This window comes from Strigops habroptila, chromosome 9 (genome assembly GCF_004027225.2).
Source record: "Strigops habroptila isolate Jane chromosome 9, bStrHab1.2.pri, whole genome shotgun sequence".
Lineage (NCBI taxonomy): Eukaryota > Metazoa > Chordata > Aves > Psittaciformes > Psittacidae > Strigops > Strigops habroptila.
The window spans coordinates 13,010,192-13,027,735 of record NC_044285.2 but is presented as its reverse complement, the minus strand read 5'-3'; the positions used below and the strand labels follow the sequence as shown (position 1 = coordinate 13,027,735).

The following is a 17,544-nucleotide window of genomic DNA, read 5'->3' as shown; positions in this document are numbered from 1 at the left end:
AGACCCACTGATCAAACCCACAAAATTTTTAGTGTTAAATCATGGCCCACTCACTATACTACTAGCTTGGATGCTTTTTTGCATATTTCCCCATGTGGAGTTCAACAAAAACCCAGTGCTTACAAGAGCAGGCTGGATTCTAACTACCTTAAGCGTGAACAGGTACAATCACTTTCTGGATTCTTACCCTCTGTATTTTTTCTGCTGTTATACCAGTTTAAGCTGCTACCAGAGTTGTTCCAGGATGAGGAGAAGGCCATCAGTCCCACGTCAGCAACCCCTTCAGGGCGTGTGCCCTTGTCTCGAACGGCTGTCAAACCAGCCAAGGCCAGGCCAGGTCAAGCCAGCAAGGAGCATAAGAAAACTGTGGGACATCAGGTGAGTTTGAAGATGCAGCTTTCTTCGATAATCTCTCCCTCTACCTCCTTCTGTCTCTTACGTCTCAAGGTGTGCTGCTGCTTCTTGGGATACCTTGTGACAAGTGCAGCTGATTATGACTGACAGTTTGGAGCAAGTAACTCTAATTGGTAACACATTTTGGGCTGCATGTCAGGGTTCTCAGTTCTTACTGTGGTGCCAAAACCAACACTCGTGTTTTTCAAAATAGATTTAACATGCTGGATGCTGAGAAGCTTTGAAATTCTTATACTGGGTCTTTTTGATCATGTGCCACATTGTCTGACTCAAATCAGAAGTGGGAGTTCAGTCCCCAGACAACTTGGTTCTAGTTATCAATGGGCTAAAATAAAATATCTATGTATATGTCCCAGAATTCTATTAAAAGCATGCAGATCAGTGCTTTCCACTCAACATATTTAACGGATGCTTTCTCAAGATGATTATGTCCCCAGTCAGTGCTTTATATATGACAGATTGTCCCTCGGACTGTACATGGGAGCCAAGGGGAACTTTTTTGACAGTTTAGTACTCATTTTTTATCTGCTTACCAGCCTGCAGCACTTTGCTAATGAGTAGTGGCATTCTTCTTTTGCCTGGGGCTTTCAGATCTGTGTGGATAACTCTTATTATGTTACTATAGGACAGCCTAGAATACAAATTAGCTCTCAGGGAGCATAAGTTCTTTGTATCAAGGGTCTCCTGCCAATTCTTGAAGATGAACCAGCCACATCTCTTAAGTGCTCAGAGTTCTGATAAAGTCACCAAAAATGCCTGGGCTTCGTCCACTGCCTTGGGTGGTTGTTGATCCCCTACCAAAGATGTTAGCACAGTGTCTGTGCAGTGTCATGAGCTAGTCACACTGTTAAGTGAGAATCAGGGAATTCAGAGAATGTTTGATTTGGATATTTGTAATTTCTCCATAACCTTCCCCAAGCAAGCTATATCAATCTATGGATGGAATAGGAATAGTTATTTATGCCACTATACAGAATGCCAATCTGCCTGGCATGTGTTTGTGGTACAGGCTGCAAATTCCAGTCTTCTGCAATTCATACAAGAGAACCCCTGCCCAGTTATCTTTAGTTCCTGATTTTGCAAACAGACAGTATCTTGAAGCTGGTAGATGCCTAACAGTTTTGTTGTCAGACTGAAACTACGAGTTGAAGTGTTGGGGTGCTCTCGTACTACTATCAACCAACCACATTAATTGATTAATAAATTTTAAAGAAAACTAATAAAAAAGTGATTTTTATCATATTCTGTGTAAAATTAGAGGTTGACTTAGAATCATGAGTTCAACAGAAAGAAGGAAATCCATACCAATACGTTTAAAACATCTTAAGCTATGCTTTTTTTATCTAATAGGGTATCCTGTGGTTAGAAGGATATCTTTATCTAATAGGGTATCCTGTGATTAGAAGGATATACTGCAGTATGTTAAATGTTTGTGGTCATGCTATTTCTTTACAAGTAAAGCTCCTAAAACTCTCAGATATTGGACTTCCAGGGTTTTCTTCAGTAGGACTGACAGTGGGATCAGTGGAGCTGAAGAAATTGATACTTCTTTTTTTTTACTACTCTTTTTAAAATGTATTTACAGTTAAATGCTATTTAGTAATACGCCATGAGGTTTAGTCATGAAGAGATGCATTAGGCAAAGATTAGGGTAGATTAGAGACAGTCAGAAGCTGAAAATAACTCCGTCTAGCCCATGTTTTGGTAATTTATCACATGCTGTAAAGCCTAACATTTAGAAGTCTTACTGTAAGATAATTCACCCAAAGATGATATCTGGAATGAAAATCTAATGCCATAACAAAACCAGGCTGGTGCTTATTACTGAAAGCATTATTACAAATAAGCAAATATCCCTAGGTCAGTATCCTGGGGTTATCTCAAACATTGAGCTTATTGAGGCTATTTCCTGATATTTTTCCCTTTTTCTTTTTCAAAAAGTTTCGAAACTCTCTCCACCTGCTGATGGAAACCCTGAATGCTACAACTCCACACTACGTGCGCTGTATTAAGCCCAACGACTTCAAGTTCCCGTTCACGTAAGCTGGTTCATGTATGGGTCGTGCAACCTGTGCAGGGGAGGGACTTGCCCATGGCCTCAGAGGATCCAGATTCTGCTAAACCTTGCTCGCTCACGGGTGATCTGTCTCCTTTCTCTTGTTATGAACTTGTGCATGTGTATGTGTACTTACAGCAGGAGATGTTTTGGGATTAATTGAGGGAGAAATATTTCCTGATGCTTTTTTGTTGTTATTTATGGTGATATATGAGAAGAAATAGCAGCATTTTTATTGCTAGCTGTTTAAAATGTGACTGGCGATTTGCACTCGAGTTATTTGCCAGAATTTGCTTTTGCAGATTCCAGTGTCTTATTCCTTATCTTTTTTTTTTATATGAACTTCCTTAGAGCTTTTCTCCAAAGTCTGCTTAAAGTCCAGGCACGCAAAGACTCCCATGGCTATTGTGTAGGCCAGTGGGAAGCAGGCCAGGATGAGCAGCCTGCAGCAGTCAGGCTGTCCTCTGTTGTCGCTGAGTTGCAGGAGCCCTGGCCAGACTTGTTAACCACCCATCACATCCCACCTCTGCTCCCTTCTCTGCCACTCCTGTCCTGGGTGTGCACAGGGCCAGAGGTCCCTGTAATGCAAAACTAGTCCCACACGCCCAGGCTCTTCTTATTCCTACATAGATTCGATGAAAAGCGGGCAGTGCAGCAGCTGAGAGCTTGTGGTGTCCTGGAGACCATCCGAATCAGTGCAGCTGGCTTCCCGTCCAGGTGCGTTTGCTGCTTTTTAGGCTGCTTTTAGCTGCAGTTTTTCTTAAGAGAGCTATTCATTGTTGGGATTGACCCTGTCTGTTTTTGGGGCAGGTGGACGTACCAAGAGTTCTTCAGCCGTTACCGTGTTCTGATGAAGCAGAGAGATGTCCTTGGTGACCGAAAGCAGACATGTAAAAATGTCCTGGAGAAGCTGATTCTGGTACTAGACTTAGTGCTGTCAGCATTTGGAATCTGAAGGAGTAAAGACAGCATCTTTCATAGCCACACTATTCTAGTACTTCTACACAGTACTAAACCGTTTTATTAGCACAGGAACTGTAGAATTTCCCAGTGTATCACAGGAAAGGAAGACAGTGATTTTTAAGTGTGAGTAGGTTGAGAGTGAGCCTTACCTTGCTTAACGGCAAGATGCATTAACCACACCTTAGCTAAGGTGTAGTTATCTGGAGGTTTTCTAATGTGGAGGTGTTTCTGTCTGTGTAGGTGTTTGTGTCTTTCACATTGCTCCTCTCTGCTCCTGTGCTGAAGTCAACCTTTTTCACTCCTTCCATCCTCGTGACATTGTCTCCCTGCTTAGCACCATGGCTGTCCTCCTACCTCAGCAGCCTCCTGCTTTGCCTCCTACCTCCAGTTGCAGGCCTACATTCCCAGGCTATGCCGTCCACACCACTGGCATTGCACCTGAACTGATGTGTTTCTTGGGATTTCTTAAGGACTGATGAACAGCGGAGGGCAGGCAGGTTCCAAAGAGAGTTCCAGCCAGTTCCCAGTAGAAGGTGGTTAACTGAGACTTAGTCAAAAGTGTCAGTCAGGAAGAGAAATAGACTAAGTTTTCTGAAGATAAAAAAGCAAGAGCACTTACTTTGCCTGAGGGCAATGCCAATGTAAGGATGTTTATAGAAACAAAAAAATACTGTGCAGGTAGGCTGGGACTTAGCTGTTTAAATTCTGTGTAACTGGGTTGACTTCACTAAAATCTTCTGGTTACATGCATGTGTCTGCATTTATAGTGTGAGTGTATAGTGTTGTGTGTCCTAAGCTGTAGCTCTTTGACTGCTGTTCCTTTTAACATCAATCAATCAACAAAAATAATTTTTTTCAATGTACTGTGATGTATTCTCATTTTTTCCCTCCAAGGAGTACTACAGCCTGTAGTGATAGAGTATTATTCTCTTTCTGGTTTAGTTTTGCAATTTCAGCTGTGTTTGAGCAGCAGTAAGATGCTTTATTCTGGCTTAGTCCTGGTGCAATAGGCCTCAGCTATTTTGTTTGTGTAATATGGTTGAAGATGGACCATTCAGAGGTGTCATCTACTATTTAAGTAGGAAATTGCACATGTGCATTGCCTGTATTGCTTTCGTCCTCTGGGCCCCTTCATCACCTCCTGTAGCCTTCCACATCTCTTACAATCTTTGTGAGCAAAAATCTCAGTTACTCCTTTAGGCCATAGTTGTGGCCTTATTTTATTAGTTTATTAACAGAATCATACAGAGAAAATACTCTTCTCCTCTACTTAATTTAAGTCTACGTTTACTTGAAATATTACACAGATAATTTTGCCTCTTTACTAACTGTACTTTCATTTAGCCCTTCATGCTTTTTTTAATGCTCTAACACTTTATGCTGTAACTGATCCTCTTTTTACCTCTGAAAATAGGACAAGGATAAGTACCAGTTTGGTAAGACAAAAATATTTTTCCGGGCTGGTCAAGTAGCCTATCTGGAAAAAATAAGGGCAGATAAGTTGAGAGCTGCCTGTATCCGCATCCAAAAGACAATCCGAGGCTGGCTGATGCGCAAGAAGTACGTGCGTATGAGGAAGGCTGCCATCACCATTCAGAGATATGTCAGAGGGTACCAAGCACGATGGTAAGCAATGCTCGTGGGAAAACCCACACTAGCCTCAATTCAGATCCCTCTATGTAGGACATTTAAATGTGGTACATTTGTTCTCTCCTTCCTGTACTGGCTTAGAGGAAACAGTTTTCCAGAGAAATTAAGGAAATTGAATATTAATGTGTCTGTCCTGCCTGCTTTAGGTCTTCCTGAGAGGACAGTAGCGCTCTGACTGTATGATGCTTAGAACAGTATGTCGTTAGCGAGAGCAGAGTACAAGTAGTACTAGGAGATCTGTTGCAGGTGAGGTAAAGCAGTACTCTTGGCTGAGTCCCTATTGCCCAGTTTCCATGTGCCCTCTCAGTTGGGTCTGTCCTGCTGGAGAAGCCATTCCTCATCTAGGGTGCAGTGCTGAAGATACATCAGTCAGCATCCTTTGTTTGGATTGACTCCTATGGAATGGCTGTGGATGGGTCAGAGAAAAGGGTAGGAGTACAGGTGGTATTGTTCAAAGACAGGGTGGTTATGAAGACTATAAGAATCAACCTTCGGAAAGAGGCTTCTGTCAAGATGGTCTGTAATTGTCTTGGTGAGAGGGCCAGGAACAAGCAAACATTTTCTGCAGGTTGAGGTTAGGAGAGGAGATCTGGAAAGTGGCATAGCGGAAATAGCTTTAAAACTGGAGAAAAGGTGGTGAGAAATTAAGCTGAGTTTATCTTGTCAGTTCTATAGTGCAGTTCTTGGAGGAAGTGAAAACATTTCCCTGTAAAACCTTGCAAGATTTCTATTAATTTGTTATTCTCTTGTACTGCCATATGGTAGAACAGCAAGTAAACGTGCTGTATCACTGACAGCATTAGGAAGAAATGGAAGTAGAAAATGTGGCTCTTGAAAAAGAGGGTAAAGTTACAGGTTGTTAAAAAAAAAAAAGTATTCAAGCACTGGAAATAATTATAGGTGTTGTTTATAATCTTTTTTCTTGCTTAGCTATGCCAATTTCCTACGGAGAACGCGGGCTGCCATCACTATTCAGAAGTTCCAGCGCATGTATGTGGTCCACAAAAGATACCAATGCATGCGAGCTGCTACTATTGCTCTTCAGGCTCTCTTGAGAGGTTACATGGCCAGGAACAAGTACCAAATGGTAAGAAATCATGTTTTACTTCTTCACTCTAGCTTTATCTCAACATACCTTCAGGACAAAGCTGCGCTGTGCTGCCCCCCTGGAAATCTGAAATGTTTGTGTGCGTGCTGTTTCACATAATGCACAGGCAAAATATCACAGCATGGATTGAAGGGCAGCACCTGCAAATAAGAAAGATCTGTACCGCAATCAGTGAATTTGTCATTTTAGAGGTATTCACATTGTCATCTAATACATATGTACCTAGACTTTCAATGCAGTGAGTGGAGAATCTAGCAGGGATTTACAGCACTTCTCACTTTTTCATTTGTTATACAGAATGTTGAGGTACTTAAATACTGAAAATAGCATTGTGTGAATGTGCCTCTGAGTCCAAAACAGTGTTGCTCACATCAATATACATGTGGTGCACCACTATTCCTATTCCATCCCTAATTTCAGTGATTCCGAAATAGCTGATGGAATATACTGAAGGAGATTAATGTCAGCAAAGAGATACACACAAAAATAGGAGATTAAAACTTGAGCATTGCTGTAGGTTTGTTTGTTTGTTTAATATCTTGTGGTTTTGTTTGGGAAAGAAATCGATATAACCCTGTCCTAGTGATATTGATAGTATTTTTCTGATTATGCTTGATAAAAAATAAAAATTCAATTGAGAAATTAGTGGTTACAGGGCTGGAATCAAAATTGTGATTCAAATGGTTAAACTACAAAATGCCAATATGTTTTATGGCACTTTTGTCTACTAATTGTTTTAACAAGGCTCAAAAGGCAGCCTATATTTCACTGAAAAATTAGCCAGAAGAGTTCTCTTTTTTTCCTAAGCAAGTAGATATTGAAGGAATATAACCAAAAACCAACTAATGTTTCCACGTGTTTCTCTTTTACATTTGAAGCTTCTGTATATTTTTCATTTGTATTAAAGTTGTCTGCTGAGTCACTTGTGAATGTGTCTAAATTACAACACTGTAACATACACTAACCAAAAAGTTTGAAAACAAGTGATCCCTGATAAAAATCTGTAAGGACTAAGACTTGGCTGTTCTTTTGTACAGATATCTATTTGCCTTTTTATTGGAATTCTTAGCATTTTCATTATTACAACCCATTTTTTATGTTGTGAGATTATACAAGATACATTTTTAAGGGTGATCTGACAGATGTGACAAAGTGAGACATGGGTCACAGCACTATGTGAACTAAAAGCCATCTGTAGGAAAATAGGAGATGATTCTGTATGCCTGAAGTTAGTCACGTGAGTGATACTCCTCCATCTGTCCTGTAGCACAGAGTTTTATATACCTGTTATATTCGCTCCTAATGGAGATGGTAGATTTCTGGAGGGATCCCTGTAAGGGGTGGTCAGACTTACTTGTCAAGGGGTTATCCACCTTGAGCAGTGAGTTGTTCACCGCGGTAAAATGTGAACTTCTGACAAGTGCATCTGCGGTGTGCTGTGTACATGTTGTCCTCCTAAGGTGGAATTGTATTAAAACTGAGATACAGGGGTGGCCAGAGAGAGCAGCACATACTCTGCGTGCCGTGGGAAGGTAAACACGGTTGTTCTGAAGTTCATGCTGATTGCAAACGAGTGAAACTGAAAGGTTGCCGTATGACAGCACACTTGGGCTGAGCCGTGACTCTGTACGTAATGTAGGGTACACATGTTGTTTGCTAGGATTGTGAAAGGTACCTGTTGTTGTTGTTGTTGGAAGGGAGGTCATGCGTTGCAGTCACGTGGCTAATACAAGGAATGTGAAATGGTTGAATCATCTATTTCACACATCCTGGGGAAAGCTGCCCAAGACATTGTGATGAGCTTCTCAGCTTAACAAGGAGTTCAGTTCCTCCATAGCTTTTACATGAGCCTTCCTGGGAAATAGCTGGTAAATTAAGTGACTTTTCTGATCCTCTCACCGTGGCATGGTGGGGTTCCTCACTGGATTCCATGGGTGTGAGAACTCACTGGCAGATGAGGACCAGCCCTGCACCATGGAGGTATTTGATGGGACTAGCTGCTTTCAAACTTGGGGTGAAAATGTTGTTGAAAGCTAGTTGTATTCGAGCTGCTCTGACACCCGTGGGTAACCTGAAGGACTATTCTAGGAAACATGTAAGAAGGAAGCAGGAGTGCTAACTGCATGACATGCTGTCACAAGGACTTTGGCTTTTGACCTTGCTGTACTTTTGAGAGAGATATTTCCTTATCTCAGCATGCAATTTAACTGAGTGCTGGTATTTCAAATCTCTTTTTCTTCAGAAATAAAGGCTAAGGGAGAAAGTGTATGTGTCTTATTATCTTGCCACTTTGCCAGTGAACCTTTTAAATTCATTGCTCTGTAAATGTAGTGCTTCTAACACATTTCAGTTCATTTTCTAAGAAGTATAAAAGAAAATAAAATTGTTGTTAGCCTACTAGTTTGTCTTACCAGCTTTGTGGTAAATCAGTGTAAGAATGTGAGCTGCATATGATCTCTAGACTATCGGATCCAAGAAGTATCATGAAATCTTAAATAGTTTTGTTCTTTAGAGTACACTGCTTAATTTGCAGAAGCGTTGTTAAGTGAATTCTAAAGTCCTAGAAGCTCTGTGGGTTTGGGCAGCCTCTCTGGGCATAGCTGTGGTCTGCTGGAACTCAGGTGCTTCAGATCTGGAGGATCTCTCATTGAATCAGCGGGTGAAGGATCCAAAGAAAAGTAGTAGACTCTTCCTAGTGCAAGTCTCTGGCTGACACACTGATGGAGGTTGCTGCCATTCTTCACTATTTTTCATATTTTTTTTTATTACTATTTTTTGGTGGTTTTTAACATTTCAAAGCTATTGTTGACATTTCTGGCCTGAAATAAGTTGGAAATATTACAATATAAAATTTATGAGTAGAATAAATGGAGATTTTTTGCTGCTGGCAAGTGTAAGGTATGTCAAAAAAGGGAAAAAAAGAAAAAAGAAAAAGAAAAAGGAAAAAAAGGAAAAGAGAGAACTGACTGGAACTTGTAGTTCAGTCAGCTGGCAGCTGGGCTATGGCTGCTGTTTTTAACAGTTGCTACAATTTACTCTGGGTTCTAGCATGTACTGGCTGCATTGCATATCAAGTGTGGTAGTTTTAAACTGTTGAATCCTACATTGCATATGTCAATGATTCTAAGATGTTTCAAGATAAAATGTGCAGTATAAAAAAGAAAAGATTGTATTTGTAATCTTGCCAACAGGTACCATATATTTTTGTAATTAGCTTGGATCTGACATCAACACAAAGGAATGCCTGGTTCTTCAGTGTGCCTCCAGTTCTTTCTTTCCATGTTTTTCCTTCTGGTTCCTTTTCATTTTATTCCCTGTCATCTTCTTTATTCCTGTCTTCTTTTCCTCTTCTTTTTTGTTCAAATTAATTCCATATAATTTCTTTTTACCCCTCACCAGAGGTTTCTCTTTTCAGGCTAAGGTGTCTCTATGTACGTCATCTTCACACCTTTCATTATGCAGTCTGTTTAACTGAGCAAGTGTAGTTTGCAACTCAAATACCCCCTGTGGTGTTTTTTCTTCACTGCAGATGCTCCGGGAGCACAAGTCTATTATTATTCAGAAACATGTAAGAGGCTGGCTGGCTCGAGTGCACTACCATAGGACCTTGAAGGCAATTGTTTACTTGCAATGCTGTTACCGGCGCATGATGGCTAAGAGGGAGCTAAAGAAACTGAAGATAGAGGCCCGGTCTGTAGAACGTTACAAGAAGCTTCACATTGGCTTGGAGAACAAGATCATGCAGCTGCAGCGAAAAATTGATGAGCAGGTAAAAGCTCCCTCACCTCAGGAAAAATGTTTAGAAATCTTGTATTACCTTTCTCAGTAGCACTGTGGCCATTCACAGAAGAATGCACTGAATTTTCATTGTAAGATATCAGTTCTCTTTTCTGCTGAAGAGCATTGATAGAAGAGAAAGGGAGGCCACAGTAGAACTAGAACTTACTGTAGCATCTGTTTGTGGGTGTCAGCAGCACTGAGAGAAAACATCTGCTCCCTTAACGTCAGTATTTCATTGGAAGCGCATCAGTTGCTCTGTTTAAGAAGAAGTTGAGGTGATTATGTTTGGTGTGTGTGGGCTCCCTGTCTGATTTTAGTTTGGAATGTTAATGTGCAGGCTTAGAGGCTGGACTGTTCTGTCACCTCATTAAGCAATTCTGCAAAACCAGACTCAAACTTTTTTCAAGTGGGGAAGCTGCTCTTTTGCTCCTGTGTCTGGATATATTCTGTAGGGAACTAGAAGGCTCCCATAAATGAGAACTTCCCTAACAGCTGCTGTGTCTGTGTTGTGTTTTGCAAAGAACAAAGAGTACAAATCTCTGATGGAGAAGCTGAGCAACCTGGAGATCACATACAGTACAGAGACAGAGAAGCTGAGGAGTGATGTGGAAAGGCTTCGGATGAGTGAGGAAGAGGCTAAGAACGCAGCCAACCGTGTCCTCAGCCTTCAGGAGGAGATTGCCAAGCTCCGGAAGGAGCTGCACCAAACTCAGTCTGAGAAGAAGACCATTGAGGAATGGGCAGACAAGTACAAGCACGAGACTGAGCAGGCAAGTATGCAGTCTTAGATGGATGAGAAGATTTATAGGGGCCTGGTGTCCACTCACGTTTTGCCCGGGCTTAATTGCTTCAGTTGTGTGGCTGATATTTTTACAGTATTTTCAAGTAATGTTACACCTGTCAATTCTAAACAGTCTTGATACTTAAATAATTACATCAATGGTAAAAGAATATACCAAATCTATATGTTGTAAGTAAATATATGTATTCAATCGATTAAGATTTTGATATTGAAAGTATTTGCAAATCCAAATACTTAAGCTTCCTCAATTAGTCAGAGGTAGAGCATTCATAAAAAGAAATTATTTTACCTACCTAGAGAGATTACACATAGATATCAGAAATCTGTCCTATACACAGTATTCAAAGGTACCTGCTTATATCCTACCTAATTTAAACAATCAGCCTATTAAACACATGTATGTGTGCACAGTCTAGTTCCACAGGTTTTGACTAACCCCTTATCTTTGCTTCAACCATGAACATATCAAGCAGGTTGTTTCCTGTCAAGATTACTTGCTGATAACGGTGCAAGTTTTGAATATTGGAAGAGCCATTCCATCATTATGTGATGCTGCAGCAATACATTTCAAGATTAGATGAGCATAAGGAAAAATACTAATTGACTAAGCAAAGTGAATGCGTAGTAACGATAATCAGAGTCAAATGAGTAACTGGCAAAGCTGGGCACAGTTAAAGTGGCACAACTTTTGGGTGGAGGCAAGATGTTAGATTATGGTGTTACTTAATGCAATGGAATATACAACAGAACTACCAAATTTGTTCTTATTTTAGGATAATTTCTATTCAAGGAGTCAATTGCATCTTTGGGAATTTACTGAAAAACATGACACTGTGGAGTTGAAGGTTCAAGTCAGTTTTGGCATCTGATTAGAAATGGAGTGCAGAACATACAGGGGAGTCTGCAGTGGGACATATTTAAGTAATGTAATTTCGGAAATGAAGATGTCGTAACTTAGTTCATTGATTTCATTCTCGGAAGAAAAGTTGAAGTATTTGGACTCTTACAATAAGGATATTGTTGGTGTTAGAGCTACTGACGAAAAGAGAATGCATTTTGAGTCAAATATTTTGTTATCTCTGTAGCTGGTATCAGAGCTGAAAGAGCAGAACACATTACTGAAAACAGAAAAGGAGGAGCTGAACCGCCGCATCCATGACCAGGCGAGGGAAATAACAGGTTGGCTCTATTCTCTTCACTCAGATTTTCTACTTCATGTTACCTTGTAAAGCAACACTCTGCTGCATAGATTTGGCTAATTTGCCATAGTTTCCATTTCTTTTTAGTTTAACGGTTTCATTTCTTTGTCTTAAGAACATGCATCAGAATTACTGTTTGAATTTCCATGAAGTCCTGAGGGTTTGGGGTCTTTTTGGTGAGAATGACTGTTATGTGTTCTACTTTTAAAAAAGAGGCTCTAATATTTAAAACAGTTAATCTACTGGAGCTCTTCTGGCTGCTGTGACTATGTAGACAGATGCAAAGGAAGCAGATGGAAGCAGCTGTGATGAGGAGGGTCAGTGTGCTTGAGGTATAAAGCATCTCATATTTTGTTTTTTACATAATGCTGCACTGGGCAAGAGCCCCTTCTTCCTTCTTCCTGGCATTACTAATGCAAGGTATTAGCAGAATAACTAACTTGGCTGATTGGACCCTTCTATGGTTACCACAATAATGTGTTGGTTCTTCATATATTTGGCTTGATATTTGCCTGAAGAAGCACAAATACCAAACACCAGCTTCAAACAGCAGCTTTACCATCTCTGTTCCTGGAGCAGACACGTGCCTGTACCTCCAGTATGGATGCACTGCATGGTAGGTAGAACAGGAGATCTCATTTTGGATTCCTATTCTCCATGGCAGAGACAATGGAAAAGAAGCTAGTGGAGGAAACAAAACAACTAGAGCTAGATCTGAATGATGAGCGGTTACGGTACCAGAACCTGCTGAATGAGTTCAGCCGTTTGGAGGAGCGATACGATGACCTTAAGGATGAAATGAACTTAATGGTGGTAAGTGGTGAAACATCTGAGAAATCAAAAGCTGTTCACAAATGTGTTTATGTAGAATCTAGTGCTATAAGTCAGAACCGCTGGTTCTCTTGTCAGCGGTATGGTGGTGACCTGTACCTGAAAAGAGAATTTTTGCTTTTAAATACTAATGAATTAGATTAGCCGTCTGCCCTTATTTTGCCCTGAAGTTATTCACATGTGCTAGGTTTGTTTGTGTTACATTCATCCAGTGTTAAATTTTACCTATTCTAGGAACATTTTATGTGGTGGGAAGAAAAAGTATGTCTGGGAATATAATGTCTGGGCAGTTAGAGAATTGCTGCCTGTGCTTACTGTAAACTGATCTTGTCTTTCCCACAAAATGCTGCATTGTTGCTTGATTCTGCCTTCTGCAGCAAAACTTGATGGTGTAGGATCTGACCTGTCTCCATAGATTTGATTGAGGACTACATCTCGTACGCTTTAGGTGGAATGAGAGACCAGAATCAGAAAATCTTTCCTTACAAATTTTGATAGCTGTGAAATAACAGCTGTCTTTTGTGTCTGTGAAGACATAGTCACAGGGAAAACCATATAGCGGGATTGATTTGTTTCATTTGCACTCCAGAGCATCCCCAAGCCTGGACACAAAAGAACGGATTCAACTCACAGTAGCAATGAATCTGAATATACTTTTAGCTCTGAGATCACAGAAGCAGAAGACTTACCAGTGAGGATGGAGGTAATGTTAAAAAAAAAACCCACAACTTTTCATTGATCCATGGTTAAACTCATTACTGTCTTCTTTTCTCATATGTTTGTGTGAACACCATATCCTTATAATCAGATGTCTAATGGTTTAATCCAACTTTTCCCATTTCCTTTTTGAAAACAGCTCATTCTCTAGTTATTAATGGTCCTATGTAAAAAGACTTTGTGAAAGTATGCTTTGAATTCCTCTGTATTACAGTAGACACAGACTAGATATTTGGCCATCCAGTTCATTTGCATCTGTAAAACATTTGCTTGCCAGTGTTTGTAAGCACAATCACTTTTTCAACACAAAGTAGGAATTCAGAAAACCAGTGAGACTTCCTGATCAGTCTGTATATTCAAGGATTAAAGATGGCAAGCCAAGAGATGAATATAGCTCCATGAATGTACTACCCTTTGTATATACAGTGATGCAAATCCCAGGATATTTAAAAATCTTCAGAAAGATGACTCTCTTGATTCAGTTAATGAATAATAATAATGAATAATTGTGCTGCAACTCCAAGCCATTGCTTAATATTTTCCAAGATAACTCCTCCTTTTGGCCTCTCCTGCAGAGCTGGGACTGCCAGCACAGCAGTGAGCTGTCAGGTTGGTGGTCTGACTGTGCTTGGCAGTTTGCAGATGCAAAGCTTTTTCTGTGCATTCTAGAGATCTTCTTAACTGTGAGCCATTGCGCAGCTCACTCCATTTGCCCTCTGTCTAGGCTAGTTATCTCCACAGTTGCTTTATACAGGCTGTCATTACTGGTTTTGAAAGCTTCTACAGAAAATTATTTTCTACTCTGGATGCGAAACCCCTGGCACATTGATGCTGACACATACTCTATGCAGAGTCTTTCATGATTTGCCTTCCTACTTACATTTTTCACCTTGCATAATGGCTTCAGAAGGATGCTCCTACCTTCATGGATAACCAGGAAAAGGACAGTGCAACTGTATGTGATGGGATTTTGCATATGAGCCAAATGCCATCTTTGCCTTTGGCCAATAGACTGACTGAATTGCTGTTCTAGAGCCAGTTTGAGGTTTTGGAATATAAATGAAAAAAATTAACTCACCCAAGAGTGTGAATAAATACAGCACTGAAAAGATTAAATCTGTATTTGTTTAACCCCGTAAGATTTCAAACTCCAGTTTGACTCTAGACTAACAATATAGATTAATGATACAAAACCACTATAAAAAATAGGGTTCATCTCAATGCAAACCAGTAAAGCCAGAAAACTCGGAGTCTTCTTTTTCCTGAGCTGTTGGTGTGGTTTATGACTCTTCCCCTCAGCAGTAAAAGGAGATGAAGTGGAAATGGCTGTGCTTGCTTGTCTGCTACAGTCATTAATATTAATTTTCTAGTTCCTTTTTTTAGGCTTCAAAATTTTATGGTGCAGTTCACAGTAAATGCTTTGATCTTCTTGCTACAGAAAGTACAAAATGGCTGATGGACAATTTCTGGTGGACCTTTGGATTGCAAACACTGATCCTTGCCCAGAAAATAGTGAAAAAGCTCATGGTTAGGCTCAGAACAGGCTGTATAACTAGCATAGTAAATGAAAAAAAAAGGCATAAAATATATCTTCTGATATCTGTTTTTTCTGTCACATCCCACTAATTAACCTGTAAATCTACAGAGATATTTCTCTGTAGCTGAACAATTTAGAATTTATCTTTAGAAATAATTTAAAACTGAAAAATGCACCTCTGTCTACAGTTGTTTCCAGGTGAGTCTAACCACAGACTTTATTTTTCTCCTTTCCCCCCTCCAAACAAGTAAGAATAAAAGGTATGCTTAATTATAGACCTCCCATCTGCTGGGTAGTCTCTAGTGCTTTCTTTTGCTAGGCTTTTAGGCTTAGATATGTTTTATAGTAGTAGATCCTTTTTTAAAATAGCATTTGACAGCTGATGAAATATTTTAGATGCCATTAGTCAAGTCTCAGATTCAAGTAACATTTCTGTGTTCTTCTCTTTCCCCAGTCTGTTTCCCATCTTTACTCACTGTATTGCTTCCTTGTGATGTGGAAGAGGAATAGTTCTTGACTTCCTTCTGTTCTTTCTAAAGCAGGAACCAAGTGAGAAAAAGGCACCATTGGACATGTCTCTGTTCCTCAAGCTGCAGAAACGGGTTACAGAGCTGGAGCAAGAAAAGCAATCCCTGCAGGATGAACTGGACAGAAAGGAAGAGCAGGCTCTCCGTGCTAAAGCTAAGGTGGACCCCTAGCTGATCAAATGCTGACACCAGAGTATCCCTTCTTGTGAAATAGTAGCTGTGTGAATGCTGACTGGCTTTTACAAAATCCTTATCTTCCTCTAGTACTTGCTTTATTTAACAACATGTTTTATGCCTGATGCTTAGTAGTAGGAACTGGTTATTTAGTTTTCCAAGGTCCTTGCTATGCTCTGAGGGAAATTAACAGGAACAAAAAGTGATTGGGACTTCACTTAGGGAGAAAAAAAAAAAAGCTGTTTTATTCAGGAATAGTAATATAGAAATATACTTAATGATGGGGAGAATGAGTAATTGTTCATTTTAGGCAGCGTAAGAAATGTTCCAACCAGGATGCAAAGCCAAAGTGCTGGGATTAGACATGTTTAGCAGATTTTATTTGAAATTCTCCTCTGATTTGGTCTCCTTAAATACTTATGTCGTGGTTTGAGCCCAGCCGGTAACTCCGAACCACACAGCCGCTCGCTCACCCCCCCCCCCCACCCCGACTTCTTCCTCCCCCCGCTCCCGGAGGGATGGCGAAGAGAATGGGAAGAATGTAACTCCCACGGGTTGAGATAAGAGCAGTCCCGCAACTAAGGTATAACACAAAACCACTACTGCTACCACCAATGATAATAACGATTAGTGAAATAACAAGGGGAGAGGATACAATTGCTCACCACCCGCCGACCGATACCCAGCCCGACCCGAGCAGTGATCTGGGCCTTCCGGGTAACTCCCCCCGGTTTATATACTGGGCATGACGTGCTGTGGTATGGAATACCCCTTTGGCCAGTTTGGGTCAGGTGTCCTGTCTCTGCTTCCGCCCGGCTTCCCCTCCTCCCTGGCAAAGCATGAGACTGAGAAAGTCCTTGGTTGGAATAAACATTACTTAGCAACAACTAAAAACATCAGTGTTATCAGCGTTGTTCCCAGGCTGAAAGTTAAAAAACACAGCACTGCACCAGCTACTAAGAAGGAGAAAAATGACTGCTATAGCTGAACCCAGGACAACTTATAAATATATGAAACTAGTTTTGACAATTGTTTCTTATTACTCTTCTACTGGTGAATTTCTTGAGCATCCTGGGATTCATCCTGCTCTGCTTCATTACCGGTGACAGCAGTGTGATTTGTACATGATTTTATTTATATTAACCAATTATGTGTCATAAACTCATAAGTAGATGAAAGGAGATGATGCCAATATTCAAACTAAAGTGCTCAGCAGTACCAGAATGAGTGTTTGCCAGTTTTATAGGAAAATAATTTCAGCTCCCTTTCCTTTTCCTGCCTCAACTAAATTAAAGAATAGAAGTGGCTGTATTTTTACTTTTCATTTGTCTTTATTCTTTCACAGGAGGAGGAAAGGCCTCCAATGAGAGGTGCAGAGTTGGAGTATGAATCTCTCAAGGTAATTCTAAAAGGGAGGTTTCTGTTATTTTCTAGTGAGAATATTGCCACTAGTTGTATGTGCTGGCATAGAAAATTACATCAGCCTCCCTGTTTCAGAATATTAGCTGGAGAAACTAGAACAAAGATTCCCCAGTAATCATCTTATTGTAGGATTACCTCTTTCTGAGGTATAGAATGTGTGGATGAGGCTGCAGAACAAAAAGATCTCCTAAAACAGGGGGAGTTCTCTGTTGAAGCACTTAGCACAGCTTGCAAGTAATTTGAGCAAAAATACAGTGATAAATGTGGCCCTCTTTTCTACACATTATTGAAATTACTGCATACCTTAGACCACTAAAACTAAAAATATTTCCTAATATCACTGAGTGATGCAGAATCTTCTTGG

The 17,544-nt window shown here is 40.3% G+C and overlaps 1 protein-coding gene across 7 annotated transcripts in view; it reads left to right on the top strand.

The window, feature by feature from the left end:
* Positions 1-17,544, top strand: part of MYO5A (myosin VA) — a 101,121-nt gene that overhangs the window by 61,249 nt on the left and 22,328 nt on the right. For 4 of the 7 annotated variants that reach the window (XM_030497461.1, XM_030497457.1, XM_030497460.2 and 1 more), the window contains 13 exons: positions 217-378; positions 2,356-2,453; positions 3,101-3,187; positions 3,281-3,389; positions 4,848-5,059; positions 6,014-6,170; positions 9,721-9,960; positions 10,493-10,741; positions 11,859-11,952; positions 12,637-12,785; positions 13,393-13,506; positions 15,600-15,743; positions 17,104-17,157. In XM_030497461.1, coding sequence (XP_030353321.1) covers positions 217-378; positions 2,356-2,453; positions 3,101-3,187; positions 3,281-3,389; positions 4,848-5,059; positions 6,014-6,170; positions 9,721-9,960; positions 10,493-10,741; positions 11,859-11,952; positions 12,637-12,785; positions 13,393-13,506; positions 15,600-15,743; positions 17,104-17,157 — 1,869 coding nt within the window. Of the gene's footprint in view, positions 1-216; positions 379-2,355; positions 2,454-3,100; positions 3,188-3,280; positions 3,390-4,847; positions 5,060-6,013; positions 6,171-9,720; positions 9,961-10,492; positions 10,742-11,858; positions 11,953-12,636; positions 12,786-13,392; positions 13,507-15,596; positions 15,744-17,103; positions 17,158-17,544 lie in introns of all 7 variants that reach the window. The other 3 variants (XM_030497454.2, XM_030497456.1, XM_030497458.2) reach the window with 1 other exon arrangement.